This window comes from Vanessa tameamea, chromosome 24 (genome assembly GCF_037043105.1).
Source record: "Vanessa tameamea isolate UH-Manoa-2023 chromosome 24, ilVanTame1 primary haplotype, whole genome shotgun sequence".
In the NCBI taxonomy this organism is placed as follows: domain Eukaryota; kingdom Metazoa; phylum Arthropoda; class Insecta; order Lepidoptera; family Nymphalidae; genus Vanessa; species Vanessa tameamea.
The window spans coordinates 2853829-2869139 of NC_087332.1; the positions used below are offsets into that span (position 1 = coordinate 2853829).

Genomic DNA, 15311 nt, shown 5'->3' on the forward strand with positions numbered 1-15311 from the left:
TTCTTTGAGATTTTTTTCTGACGTTATAAACGTTATGCAATCCTCTATCTTCGACATCATCAAGATTTAAATTAAACATTGGATATTTTATTCCATCTTTACTCCAATTGTTTCTGCTGAAGTTTTTATTTGAATAACTGTCAAAACTTAGATTATCCTTTATACCTTATTACTTTTTCTTCGTCTTCGATTATTCTTCGTGTAACTGATTCCATTATCTTATATTATAGCCGTATGCTTTTAAACATTACCAGTAAAATCCAGTATACGATTTCTTAACTGCATTGTACCAATTGTATTTGTGTTTGGTCGAACCGCTATACAAGTTGATGATGCCATAAAAATAGATATATGCAAACTTTCTTATAACGGTGTCGAAGATCTTTTGACAAGGTTTTGTAGTATAATCCACCACGCTGATCCGATTATGAGCACAAATTAACCACTATATAGTTAAGATTTATGTTATAGTAACCATTGCCTATAATTGAAATTCTTAATATGAATAAGTGAGCAATTCAAGCGGAGATAGGAAGTATTCAACAAGATAGTAAGTCAATTGCTTCTAGATTTCAGACGTCGGATGTACGATATATCTTTTAATGTGTTTTGCTCGAAATCAATAACTCTTACCAGAAGCCACAGAAGTATATAGCTTTATTCATCTTACAGATATGAAAAATATACTACAGAATAATTGCAGTAATGTTCTCTTTCGTTCTTTTTCGACGGGATATTTTGAAGAATGTTGTGATAATACAGTTTTTTTCACTTAGTTTGTGAGTGATCCGTATGTGATCTATAAGATTGGGCTTAAATATTATTTATTATTATATAGATAACGTTTATCTTAACTTTATTGTCCTTATCATATTCCTTTATTAGAAACTAATTTTCGCCTATGACTTCGCTTCGTTAGTAGGGGGTTCGTAAGTTCTAGATATAAAAAGTAGATTATGTCCTTCCTTGGGGCTCAAGCTGTCTCCATACTAAATTTCATAAAATTCGGTTTATTAATTTAGCCCTGAATGTGTTACAGACAGACATATATAATATGAAGTGTAATTTAACAAATAAAACAAATCCACCAACGATTCGTCGTCAATCAATACGTATTTAACTTAAATAAAGTTCTATATTTCTAAGAGAAAAATATTATGAAAAATTGTTCCTTTATATTGTTACAAGAATTTGGAACGTTAATCACGTCAATAGTCGAAAAGAACGGGTCTCACCTTATCCGAAACGCGTCGCATGATGCATCTGGTATAAGTTTAATTTTAAAGATATTGTTTCAGTTAGACTTTACAAAAAACCCTTTGATATGTACGTAAATGAAAAAAAAAAAATCAAAGACTTGGGACGTGTTTAATCATGTTTACGTTTCTACTTACAAAGCTTTGTTTTCTTTTGTAAACATATTTCACGTTAAACGAATGTTATCGCTGAAACAGTTCTTTAAAGACATTTTTTTTGTGAGCGAGTGAGCGCGTATAATTGTAAATTTTCAATTGTGATTATTAACATAAATAAATCTAATGAGTCAGTATCAACTGGCGTAGTTTGTTTTGTATTTAAAAATAATTGTTGCTATTCTACTAATTAAAGAGGTAATTGCTCTTTGTTTGTTTTATGGATTTACGCGGTATAAAATCTTCCTTTAAACTGAGCTAGATCGGGAAATGCTTTAACTGTTTGTGGTTGCGTTTAGTTACACCAAGGTTTCTGCTTTGCTTTAGCGACGTGATGTGACGGCGTGAAACGGTACACGTGCAAACGCATCGTTGGAGCTATGTTGCCGGCTTTTGCCGCAGGCGATTTTGATTCGATCAACTTCGATGGATAGCGATTTTTTATTTTTTTTTCTATTTGGGCCATACTTGAAGAAACGTCAAGAGCGACCAGGCAACTATGCAGGATATATTATAGAGCATAAGTGTGTGCAAACACAGGTGCACTCTCTATTCATTCACACTTACGAATCGAATCTTGGGTATGAGTGGGAAGGCAAATGCGATACGATCAAAAAGAGTACAGGCACAGGACCAACGGCTTTACGTACCTTCGGTGGCACGGGAGTGTACACACTAACTAACAGACTTCGGACTGTTATTGAGAATTTTTTCATAGATAAACCCAATATTCTTTTATCGGACCTGGGGCTTGAACCCAGGGCCTCAGGATCTGCGGCTTTATACCCACTAGACTAACAAGGCAGTCAATACTTCTACCTAAGGTGGAAATGATGTGTCAGGTCCGTAACTTCTAAGGGAAATTACCAATTATATATTGTGTTTAATTTTAGAAATGTCAGCCGAGATTCCTAATATAGCTTCTTTTATATGTATTGCATCTATCTCTGGAGTAACAAAACACTCATTCGATGATCCATTCACTCATCTAAATCTATCCAACTTATACATTATACATTCTTTTACAGATTTATAATTTATATTTGAGATATATATTTTAATAAAAAAAAAGTTGTATACATGTTATTATGCTTCCTAAAAAAGTAACAAATGAACGAACGAATGAAAATGATTGATGAATAATGACGTTCAATTGGGTAAGTACTTTTATTTTAACACTACCCTACGGGCCCGGATTCGCACGTATAATTCGTATAAAACGTATAATTCGTATCCTATAACGCTTAGGAATATATAGCTTTCTACCAGTGATAATATTTTTAGAATTGGACGATTACCGCCTACATGCAAACAAACAAATTTTACCTCTCTACAACATGAGTATAGATTAAACAAAAAATAAAACAAATTTCAAATTCACGAATTGAAGCGACCAATAACTTCCAGATTCATATATTTATATTCACAAACATAATAACATCAGAGTGCTCACAAGTCATTGACAAGCACAGTCAAAAGGGCTTTCATATATCCGACTACTGTCCCAGAGTGGGGACCTGTGAGGAAGGATCACACGTCATGTGCCTTTATTACAATCCTGTGAGTTATTTTAATATTTTTAATCTGTAATATGTTATCATTCAGAGATACTATTTTTATAAAATATTAATATGTTTAATTAAATATAAAAGGGTCGTCTGAGAGACGTCTGGGAATGTACCACCCACTCACCAGATATTAGTTTTTTTTTAAAGAAATATTCGAAGGGTTACTCGTGATGGCCCAGAGGTTAAAAGACTTGAATTTGATTTAAAATTGTGGGTATGTTTGTACTTAATTTGTAATATAAATCTCATTGCAAATTATTTATACATAAATTATTAAATAGAAAATTCGTATGCTGACGTGCTTTGATGTGACGAAAAAAAATTAAAATAATATATTCAAATATATTTTACAAGTACTTTTGACATTGTAATAATGGAAACTATGCTCTTATGACATACATATTTTAATTGATTTAAAGTTCCTTTTATGTTTATATTCCTGTGCTATAAGGGCTATTTATGTTTCTTTTTGAAGTGATAACTTCTTATGGGAGGGTAAACCGCTTCGTTACGTAACGCGTTACGGCGCCAGTCTGTCTGGCTTCCCTTTTTCTTACGCATATGGCAGCGGTAGGCAGGCTCTTCCTCTCTCACACTAACACACAGCGCTAGCCGTATTTCGGACATTTTCAGTTATTTTGTCATAGGTAGACGAAATTGCAAAGCTACCACCTTATGGTAAGTGGTCAATGCTCATATACAATTAAAGTATACCTTGCATCGTCATTTTTATTATTTTGTTATATACCTTGTGCTTGAATAAATTATGAGTTGGTGTCCTATCTAGACGGGCTCGCACAACGCCCTACCAAGTAAATTATTTTAAGAAAAAAATATTTAATTTATTTTAATTTTATGATAGCAGATAAGTCAATATGACACTTAATGACAAGCGTTTTTTGAACCCTCTAAGTTGCCCTTGCCTGTATTTGTGCTAGTTCACTCAAACTTCGAACCAGAATTTCAATACCAAGAATTGCTTTTTAAAGATTCAAGAAATGGTGATTGGGTGCTACATCCAGAAAGCCTGTAAAGTCACCGGTGACATGATAATAGAGTGACCGGTAAATAAGTAGGAACGGTACATCTAACAATTGTGATATGAGATTCAATGGTTTTAGTTATATGAATCAGTCATATATGCATGTGGACTTGCCAAAATACCACATAATATTAATTGGTCACCAACCTTGGGAACTAAGTTGTAATGTACCGTGTGCCTATAATTACACTGGCCTACTTACTGGCCTGGTTACTGCTTTAAATCGGAATAAAATTATTCTAAGTATTGCTGTTTGTTAGCCTATGATAGGCTTTTTTTATGATATCGGTAGGCGGACGAGCAAATGGGCCACCTGATAATAAGTGGTCACCACCGCCCATAGACAATGACGTTTTAAGAAATATTAACCATTTCTTACATCACCAATGCGCCACCAACGTTGGGAACTAAGATGTTACGTCCCTTGTGCATGTAGTTACACTGGCTCACTCACCCTTCAAACCGGAACACAACAATACTGAGTACTGCTGTTTGGCGGTAGAATATCTGATGAGTGTCTGGTACCTACCCAGACGGGGTTGCACACCAAGTAAGATTAGTTATATTGTAAAATATGAATCAGGACTTTAAACATTAGGTACTAGAATAGTACTATTCCTTTATTAATTCAGTTGAAGGAGGTTTTAGTAGGACCCTATGAAACTTATTAACGTTTTATTAACGTTTATTTAATGATGTAATCAATTCGTGCTATGTATATTTTTTCATAGTTAAAAAAAATGGGTCCTACTTGTAGCGGTGCAGCTGATGTCTCGGTAACTCCAGATTTTGCTCAAATGATACTCGATATCATTAACAGGTGACTTAATATTTTCTTTTAACTATTTTAATTTTACTTATGGTAAATTTTGTCTGTTTTGGTATAAGCTATAATTTAAATAATTCGTCGTGGGATGGGAAATGACTGGTTTGTAGTAAACTTTTTTATAGAGGCTCTGTGATTCGATTTAGTGTGACATAATCATCCTTCTTATCCAAGTTTGATGATTATTCGTGATGAATTAAAAATGTTGTCTGTATTCGAAGAAACAAATATGAGTCCTTCTTGTGAGATAGAATATATCAACCATCCAAGTAATCAGCAATTTAAGTTATAGTATGTCGTGATACATATAATAGAGCACAATTTAATTTATACTGGGTGTGAGAATTTTAATGATATTCCAGATATAATCGACAGGTAATTGGCACTGCTTTGATATATTATAGCAATATAAACCTAAATCTTTACTTTGTAGCATAAGCTTATGCTTGGCGTAGAGAGAGAGGGAGAGAGAGACTACTCTATTCATTGTGGTTGTACGTTTTATTTACTTAAGTAAAAAAAATCTCGTGGTAATCAATATCTTTACTAATTTTGTTAAATATGATTCAGACGTATACGATATAGGCTATACTTTTGTTCCATGTTAATATTTTTCACAGAATACGGAGTAAGGTAGCCGCAGGTACTGCCAAAGGGAAAGACGGTATCAATTTACCTAAAGGCTACGGGATTTATAGATTGGTAAGTAATTTCCTATCGAAATCAAAATAATTACGCTTTATTTAGGTAGGCACTTTTAAGTCGTCCTTAAAAAGTATTCTGAACTATTTTTCAACTGCGGTGTCACTTGCGTTTAAAGGGATCGTCGTCAGGTGTTATAAAGGCATACAAAATGCTTCATAAAATTCAGCTTAGTGCTTTAACCATGAAAGAGAAATCGACAGACAGAGTTACTTTCGCATTCATAATGTTAGTATAGATTAGAATAGATTATATAGATAGATAGATTGCTTTGAACTACAAAAACTTGTATGAAAATCAAACTTTTATTGTTTTTAAATTAACATGGTTATTTTTATTACTAACAGTATTTAAAACGGGATATTTACCATGTTTCATACTTTTATTTGGTGGAGCTCGATATTCGACTGACGTTTAACGTCAGTCTCGTGAACAAGACATTCGTGGATAATGTCGAAATATCGAGCTCCACCAAATAAAAATATAAAACACTAGCTGTGCCCGCGACTTCGTTCGCGTAGTTGTCGGAAACACTATCATGATTATCGTTTGATTGCTCACGTTGGTTTTTGTTATTATAATCGTCAATAAGATTTAATAATATGTTTTACAGTACTTTAGCGTAGATTATATTTTTAGTTTTATTTTCTTGTGGTAGAAGAACATACTGATTTTGCCCGCAACCCGATCTTGACAACGCGACATATAGTTGGCCGTGTGAAAAGCCGTCTTGACGTAAATCGATTCCTACGTGTTTAAATGTTTGGCCCTGTGATTTATTAATGGTTACGGCAAAAGATAACGTAATGGGAAATTGAATTCTTTTAAAATTAAAAGGTAAATAATTTGGAATCATTGGGATGCGATGTATAAGCACTGTTTGACCAACTGCCGGACCAGTCAAAACTGTTGCAACGATCACGTTATTGCGAAGGAATTTTACTTGAAGGCGGGTCCCGTTACATAAATTTGGTGGTTTAAGATTTCTGAGTAAAATTATCGCAGCACCTATTTTTAACTTCAGGGAATGTGGTGGAAGGCCGCTCGGGTTTAAAGAATTGAGAAACTCTTGTGGGTAATGGACAGCATCTTCTTGATCCATTAGATTATCAATAGATGGGTAGGTAGTTATATCGCCTGGAAGTTTGGTTAAAATTAGGTCGTTAATTTCGTCAACGCTACTATTTCTCGCCGCCAATATTGCCCTTTGACACATCCATTGGTAATCTTTATTTTCTATTTCGACGATATTAGGGTAAACTTTTGATATTAAATCCTCTATGCTAGTCACTTTTTCTCCTAAATCGCGATCAATTTCAATTTTATTTTCAGAATGAGGTACTTTTCCATCTCCTATTAAAAGTAACTTTGAAGGAAAATTTGTACTTCCTCCCCCCAAATGTGCTCTCATATTCGTAGATAGTTTTAAGGTATGGACAAATGTCCATAACGGTGAACTTTTAAGGCAAGACCTTACAATGTCTGCTCTAGTTCCTCTTAAAATTACCGGTAAAGTTTGTCTAAATAAATTACCAACATCTGTGTTTTTATTGCTTATTGTTATACGGTCAATTATGACAACCCTTTTCTTAAACATAAAAGAAATATTGTACAATAGTGTCCGATTGCGAATATTTTTTTTGTTAACAATTCGATGCAGGTGTATCGACATCTGGATGTAAGACAAAAGAAAAAGTCAATTGTAAATAAATAAATCACAAACAAAATTCATACTCTGCCAAAACAAACAAAACGTTCAACAGGAAATGTAATAGTAAATCTGAATGACTTTTCTTTGTCTTGGATTAGGAGAAAAGTTCATGAATTGTAATACTTGACGGTAGACATGTTTGCTTAAACACTCAATTTTGATTTTGAATTATATAGGACCACTATGTACGTATAGGGTTTAAAAAAACATCAAGAAGTGTATTTATCGATAGACCAGATTTACAAATTTAGAGTATATCATATATTTACAAACCTACCTTGGCTGACACCGCCTCCAAAAATAACAATAATTTTAACTATAATATATTATCGTAATAACTTTGCTGACTTTTAAATAGTCTAAATATTTTTAATTTCATTTTACATAGTATAAATCTAAAAAATATTGTGATCATTGTTTGTTATTCATAGGTTTGTGTTAAGTTAGATTTAAAGTGGGTAGGTACATACTTATCTCCATGCGTGGAAACACAGAACATACCTACATATTGGTAAGTAGAATAAGTTACTTGATTATTAAGTTGTAGAATAATAAGCAATTATTTTTTACTTTTTAGAGCATATTATTTTTTTTCTCTTTTGAAGTCGGTTTTTTTTTGTCAAAATTTTTGTTTCTAAAAGATTCGGCCGAGTATCGCTAACGTGCTCCTTAGAATTGTTCCGTTCCCTTCCGTACCGTTACTTTGTCATGGATCCTATGCTCAGAACCTTACCAAACTTTCACCATAGTACCCTTGAAGTATATCCTTTATAATAAAAAAAGAATCATTAAAATTGGTTGGCACAATTTTGAGTTATTCACCTATTTATCGCGCACATACATAATGCACATTTAAGACTTATATCGTTTTCATAAGGATACCATCATCGTAACAGGATAAAATTAAAATGGGGCCCCACGGGAAGCACTACCTTTCAAACAAAAAAAAATTATCAAAATCCAGTGAAAAGTTATGAGGTAACAGACATATAAAAAAAAATACAGACGAATTGATAACCTCCTCCTTTTTGAAGTCGGTTGAAAACAAACAATATTAACTTAAACGTAATAAGATAAACAAACCGAACAATAAGAAGTTTAGATTGTTTCTCCTTTGGTGTTATTATTTCATAAGGTGATTATAGTACAACCGTGTTGAATATGCTTGAACGTAATAGAAATTACTTGAAATATTGAACTACTAATTTATTTATGTAGTCATTTTAAACGATATTCACCTATTTGCTTATTTGCAAAATTTATTTTCTCAGTGATGATTAATCTGCATCGGTGAAAGTATCGCTCGCCATTTTGAACTTTTTTACGTGTGTAATGTAATGTTTATACCTTATTTATACCGTGAAACGTTTGAATTGTTTACTTGCAAAGTACGAAGGAATGTTCATTGAAATTTTATCTTATATCGTAAGTTAAAACTACAGCAGATTATGATTTAAATGTAACCGATTTTAAACGATAAAAAATAATGAGCAAATAAGCTGATAACAAAACCTAATTTTGATAAATAATTTAACTATTAAGAATGTTAATTTTTTTAAGTCGTTATGTGCATTGCTACTTCGCAGAACTACACCGCGGGTGAGAGTGGCGAGCGCGGCGGCGGGGCTGACCCGCCTCCCCCTCATCCGCCGCCGCGCCCCGCCTGCTAGCACACTCTTAACAAATAGACATATAGTGTCACGGACTTTTTTTTTATTATTAAAAGAGGAATATATCTTTCATACACATTTTTTGAGTAACTTAAAACGTTTATGCTGCGCACGCATCGAAAGTCCATAAATGTGAATAATTTTCCCCGTTTTTGCAACATTTCTCACTGTCGCTGCGTTCCTATTGGTCGCAGCGTAATGTTATATAGCCTAAAGCCTTCCTCTATAATTGGACTATTCAACAAAAAAAGAATTTTTCAAATCGGACCAGTAGTTCCTGAGATTAGCGCGTTTAAACAAACAAACAAACAAACTCTTCCGCTTTATATATTAGTATAGATGGTAAATATCCCGTTTTAAATACTGTTAGTAAACTTTTATTGATTTTTATGGAATATATGTTAAATATGTGTGAATTCAGATCCTCGGGCCTGAGAAATTATAAGCTAGTTATTTAAGTATATTCCTTTGACAAGCACTCTTAAAAGATGACATAAAATGGACTAATCCTATGATTAAAAACTTAATGCAAATGCAATGTTTAAGTCTTAATTAAAACTGAAAGACAATGGAATTTAATTAGCAGATTGTAAGTTAATTCACCAGGCGATTTTCAACTACTACAGAATGTCTATCATTAATCAGAATTACAAGCTAAACTTATTCACTCTAGTGGTCTTGTACATAAAAGAGTCCAGGGGTGTTACCAGTTTTCTCATTAAAATAATACGTCCATTTATCGCTTTTCGTTTCACGATGCGATGACAATTTGTTTATTCTGTTTTCTCCGTTGCATTGTTGCGACAGAATCGTACTAAATTCCTACTAAGCTATGGACATGAAGATTCTAAAAAACCGGATAAATCTGGCTAAATCCGGTTTTCATATATTTGATGCGTTCGAAAAGGTTATGGCACCATACAATAATAATAATTTTCAAGCGTATTTATTGTAACAATGTCTTCCGGGAAGGGTCAGGTGTTAGTATAAGCTATCTCTATTCCAAATTTTATCCAAATCCGATTTGTAGTTTTTCCGTGAAATGTAACAAAGGTCATTCCTCACAAACTTTCTATATTATTGCTAGGATTGGTACCTGTTTCCAATAAGATGACATGACTGTCATACACTCGATCAGTAAGAAAAATTGGTATAGGATTTGATTATAAAACGTCTGATTAAAAAATTAAAATACTTGTTAAAGAATACCTCAAATTCTTAGATCAGAATCTTAATCTCTCTCATTACAGTATTTCAAATTCATTAAGAACATAAATTCTTCAGTTTCTTTGAAATTAGTTCTGTGGGGAAATTTAGGCGCAATCAAATGTAAACATTCGATGAGGAATTTCGTTTATTAAACATTTTAGTAATAAGAAAAAACGACTCTTAGTATCCCACTTATTGAGAGCTAATCTGCTTCACTTAAGTTTGGCTGGTAAATTGTCAAAGTTTTCGTGTCCATTTCACCTCAAAACTATATGTTTTTAGAATTGGGACGAAGAACTGGCGACTTTTGCCCAAGTTTGGGCGAACCAATGTATTTTGAAGAGTGATTTATGCAGAGATTCAAGTAAGTAAGAAAGTTAAATTACATTAATAATAAAAGCGTCAGTAGTTTTTGAAGTTTTAATACTGAATCGTAGGCCCCAATGATGAAGAATAATTACCACCAAGCAGTATTGTTCCGGTGCGAAGAGTGTGGAAGCCACACTGGCTTATTTACTGTCCCTTGTGCTTACTAGCACAAGGGACATAAAATCTTTGTTTTTATGGTTGGTGGCACATCGAATATGTAACGTAACGTGAAAATAAGTGATGATATCCTTTTGACCACTAAAGGTTACCGCGTCCATTCTCAATACAGATTAGCCAATTGCGTGGAACATATTATAGGGCTCAAATGAATTATTTAATCCCTTACTTTAAAAATCCGATGGGCCAGTAATTTAATATGAACGGAAAGAAAACAGGAGCTGAACCAATGGGAGTGTCAAAAATGTTTCTGTCAACACAGTTATTGGGTATTTGTGTCAACGCAATCTTGACTAAATAACTTTTTAATGGTCCTACCCAGCGTTGGAACCTATTCTAGTTATCCTAGATACATTATCTAGGATAACAAGGTCATGGACACATATATTTCTATGAAGTATTACTATTTTATTTTTCTTTTGTTTAATTAGAAAGATTTCCAAAAGTCGGCCAAACATTAGGTATGAGTCGATTCACAATTGACGATTGGCAGCCGTTGCATTCGTCGAATTATTTGAATTCATCAACACTCACTCAGGATAAAGTTAAATATGCTATAACGGCAGTTTTGAAGGCCTGGTATGGTACGAGGGCAGACATTACGCCTGAAGATATAATACTGAATGATGATCGGTAAATATTCAAATATAAATAAAAAAATTAATATTCTTTGATAATTTAATCTAGACCTGACAGTTATAGTTAGACGTAAATACCTCTAGGAATTACGATATTTTATTGGGTTTAGTAATATTAAAAAAATTATATACGACTACAATTTATTTCTCTATTGGAAATGGAACAATAACAGAATGGGCAATACTTCAAACATCGAGACAAATAATCCCAATTCCATAAAAAATACTCGATCTTGGATTTATTACGGAAAATGTGTGTTCTATTGCAATTGGGCCATAGAGATTATTACTGACATTACAGTCAGTACTACTGACATTTTAAATTATATGAAATTCGAAAAAATAGTAACGGTGCAATGTCTGTAAAAAACAAATACACTAACCTAATATAAAGGATTATTATTATTATTAACCTAAATTAAAACATTATAAAATATCATTAATGCGTTTCATTGTATATTTATTATAAAATGTTACATTACAGATCACCAAAGAAGCTAGGCAATCAGTTTATTTATTTGCGTTTCATTGTATATTTATTATAAAATGTTACATTACAGATCACCAAAGAAGCTAAGCAATCAGTTTATTTATTTGATATATGGTAACGTTACTCATATTGGCTGTGGTTTATCCGCTTATAGAGAATACGCCTATCACGATAACAATGCAGCATTGAACTATAACGTAATTATTTTTATTCCTATATAATATATTATTTTGTTGTGTAACATCTTTCGTCTCGCCATAGTGCCGTCCGTGAGTGTTGATTTCGTAAATACGGATTGTCTAACAGGAAACAGGGATAAGCTTGCTTGTAGGTTTCACTGTTTGATGTTAGAGTTGGAAGTGAGATGGTGCCAACTCATTATCCGAGAGGATATAATGTTTAAATCAAGGTGAGGTGTAGATGTTAGACATCATATCCTGCGAGGCTCGTTCGACACGTTTAATTTCTCCCGAATAAGTTATTAATATAATGAGTTGGTTTTTGGTCGCAGTTCAATTCTTTGTCTCTTAATAATTGAGATTGGGTGCGCTTGTGTGACAGTTTATATATAATAGAGTTGATGATCTTCGAACAGCTGAAAATATTTTAATCATAGTTGAAACATTCAAGTCAAGTCAATTTTTTCACAGTATAAAACTAAATCAAAATCGGTTTATTCGTTAAGAACCACAAAGCAACAGATAGACACATGAAAATTAAAACACCCCTCTTTTTGCGCTGGTTGTATGAAAACGTTTTTAAGTATTTTTTATTAGAATATTTTGTTAAGCAAAAATGTATCTTAGATATAGACGTATAAAGTATATAATTAGCAATTCTTAATTGAATACAAAATCAATTATTTCCATTAAGAAGTTAATATACCAATAAATTGAATTAATTTAAAAAAGTTCACTAAACTAAGAGTAATATATGAAATTAGTTTTGACGTACTTCATCAAACTTTCAGTCGATTCAAATAGTTTGCAACTATTCAGCGCGTCTCCAATCTGGAGATCAAGTTTATACCACTGATCCACCGACGAAACCAGGCTATACTATGAAATGTGGTTGTCCTGTAGGTTATGATGAAGATGACGATTGTCTTTGCTATGAAAGTGCAAGAAAACTGCGTAAGTATAAATAAAATGCCACGTCCCAAAAAGGCTATCAAGTATTACTTAACACTTATGATATGATGTGAACAATTTTCTTCACTTCTGGAATAGTTAAGATCAGTAAATATTTGTCTATGTGTTTGTAGACAACTAAATATTACATAACAAAAGAATGTTATAATTTTTCAGATCGATTTGGTTTTGTTATTTTTAAATTTAGTTAAATTTTAAATTTAGAATGCTTATGTCATAAATTTTATAGATCATTATGAATAAACTATTATTTTGTGAACCATAAGAATAATGTCGTTAAGTATAATTTACACCTTATTAAGATATTAAATGATAAAGTATTTTGTTTTTATACGACCGGTCGATGTGACCTTATTTGATAAAAAGGTAATGGAGTACCTTCGCTTTGAACGATCTTTTTAACTGTGTTCATAAAGCCGCTGGTCTACCACCGAAGGAAGTCTCATTATTTATTTTATATTGAACAGCCTATACATGCAAGGAAAGTAGTCGATGCAAGCCATCTGTAGTCGTTTTACCAATATTCACAGTAGACGACGCCCCAAAAGCGTATCAAGATCTTGGGTATGTATTAGCGTATTTTGACATTATAAATGATAGTCAACATATGTGACATATAATTTCCTTAAATGATGATTGATATTTGGATGAACAAGTAACCCTTGTTTCTTGCGCCATGGTACTTTTGATTTGTGTTTATAATTAATTTTAGTCGCTGTGGTGATAGAATGTTAGACGAAATACTACAAGTGTCAATCATCATTGTAGCAATGTGTTGGAATAAACTTGGAGTTTATTCCAAGATGCTGTTTTCAACATTTAGAAATTTTCCTTTATTGAAAAATTAGGTTTATCATTCAATCGGACCGCCCGTAGACCTTCTGCAGCAGTTATTTCATTGTTGTTAGTTACTAGTTGTTGTTTGTTACATACTAGTTTTGAATGAAATAATTTTTTGGACAACGCCCAAAAAGGTCTCTAATTTAATATTAGTTTTGGTCCCCCAAATTTTAAAGGTTGTTGATATAGTCGAGGTATTATGTAAGCAAAACTTTTCTTTTATATTAACGGTGCTTTATGGGGAATATTTATATAGCCTCTTATTTTCATCGCAGACATAACAACGCTACACTCCTGATGAATACGAACGAAGTATTCGATCGTTACGACGCCTTGAAAAGGGTAAGTTCAGCTTACTTAGCTTATTATATAATAAAACTGTAACTGTGCCGTTTACGTTAAATATTTTTAGATCCTAAAAGAAAAAATAAAATAAAGAAAGAAATTATTATTCTAATATTAATTATTACCGAAACATATGTCAAATATACTATTTTGAGTATTTTTTTTTTAAACTTTGTACCTGTCTCCCTCTTATCGTTTGACGATGGATTTTTAATTAATTTAATTTGATCATATCTGACGTCTGGGTCAAATTACAGAATTATTATACATATTTATCATGAGTGAAAAAGCGGGAAACTCCACATAACATTTACTTGGTGGTATGCCTTTGTCTGCTTGGGATACTCCCCACTCATCAGATATTCTACCGTCAAAGAGCAATACGTAGTATTGTTGAGGACCCATTTGAAGTGTGAGTGAGTGAAACTGTAGGCACAAGGGACATAACATGTAGCTCTCAAGGTTGGTGGCGCATTGTTTTGATGTAAGGGATGTTTAATATTTCTTACCAATATCAAGTATTCAAGTATCAAATGGCCTATTTGCCCCAGGATGAGGAGTCCTTGTCCTAGACAAGTATATAACTTTTTCTTTTTTTAATTACAGCAAAGAACAAACAACAAAAACAGAATTTCGTTAGATCAAAGAAAAAGGTATATTTATTAATTAAAGCCGACCATATATTTAATTTTTTTTTCGATATATGTATTTAAATAATTAATTACAGCGGCATACCTGTACAAAGATATCCCGGTGATGTTCAAAGTCGATATTTTGATGTAAACAGTGAATCGAGAAAACAATACCATCGAACTGAAATTCATTCACATCAATTGCCAAGGGTTGGGTCAAATCGTGTAAGTGCTATTACTAAATAAATTACTCTGGTATAATTGTATAGTGTCCCAGCGTTGGGCTTATATCCACATTTAAAAAAAAATGTTAGCAGCGTAATCCTCAAAGCTGCTCTACCGGTAGTCGAGCTTGATGGATCAAATATAGACAAGTATTAATCACGTGTATAGTAGTCTTTTAATTATTGAAAATTATAAGTTTTCGACTCCTTCTTCATTATTTGTCAGGCCATATTCATTTAAACATTTGTTCGCTTATATTACAAAAAAATGATAATGATTTATATTTTAGAAGTCAAAACAGAGT

General features: G+C 32.6%; 1 protein-coding gene across 1 annotated transcript; it reads left to right on the forward strand.

Annotated features, from left to right (window-relative positions):
* The first annotated feature begins 4760 nt into the window (after positions 1 to 4760).
* On the forward strand, positions 4761 to 14722 carry LOC135194100 (venom allergen 3-like). Its single transcript, XM_064218721.1, has 6 exons — positions 4761 to 4842; positions 5469 to 5550; positions 10423 to 10504; positions 11118 to 11319; positions 14081 to 14147; positions 14702 to 14722. The coding sequence occupies exons 1-6, from the start codon at positions 4763 to 4765 to the stop codon at positions 14720 to 14722; spliced, it is 534 nt and encodes a 177-aa protein (XP_064074791.1). The 5' UTR covers positions 4761 to 4762.
* Positions 14723 to 15311: the final 589 nt, after the last annotated feature.

Excerpts from the sequence above, each read along its gene's own strand:
- LOC135194100 (XM_064218721.1), top strand. The coding sequence starts at position 4,763 with ATGGGTCCTACTTGTAGCGGTGCAGCTGATGTCTCGGTAACTCCAGAT. Across the intron at positions 11,320-14,080 it reads ATAATACTGAATGATGATCG|ACATAACAACGCTACACTCC; the intron begins GTAAATATTCAA and ends TTTTCATCGCAG. Across the intron at positions 14,148-14,701 it reads GTTACGACGCCTTGAAAAGG|GATGAGGAGTCCTTGTCCTA; the intron begins GTAAGTTCAGCT and ends TATTTGCCCCAG.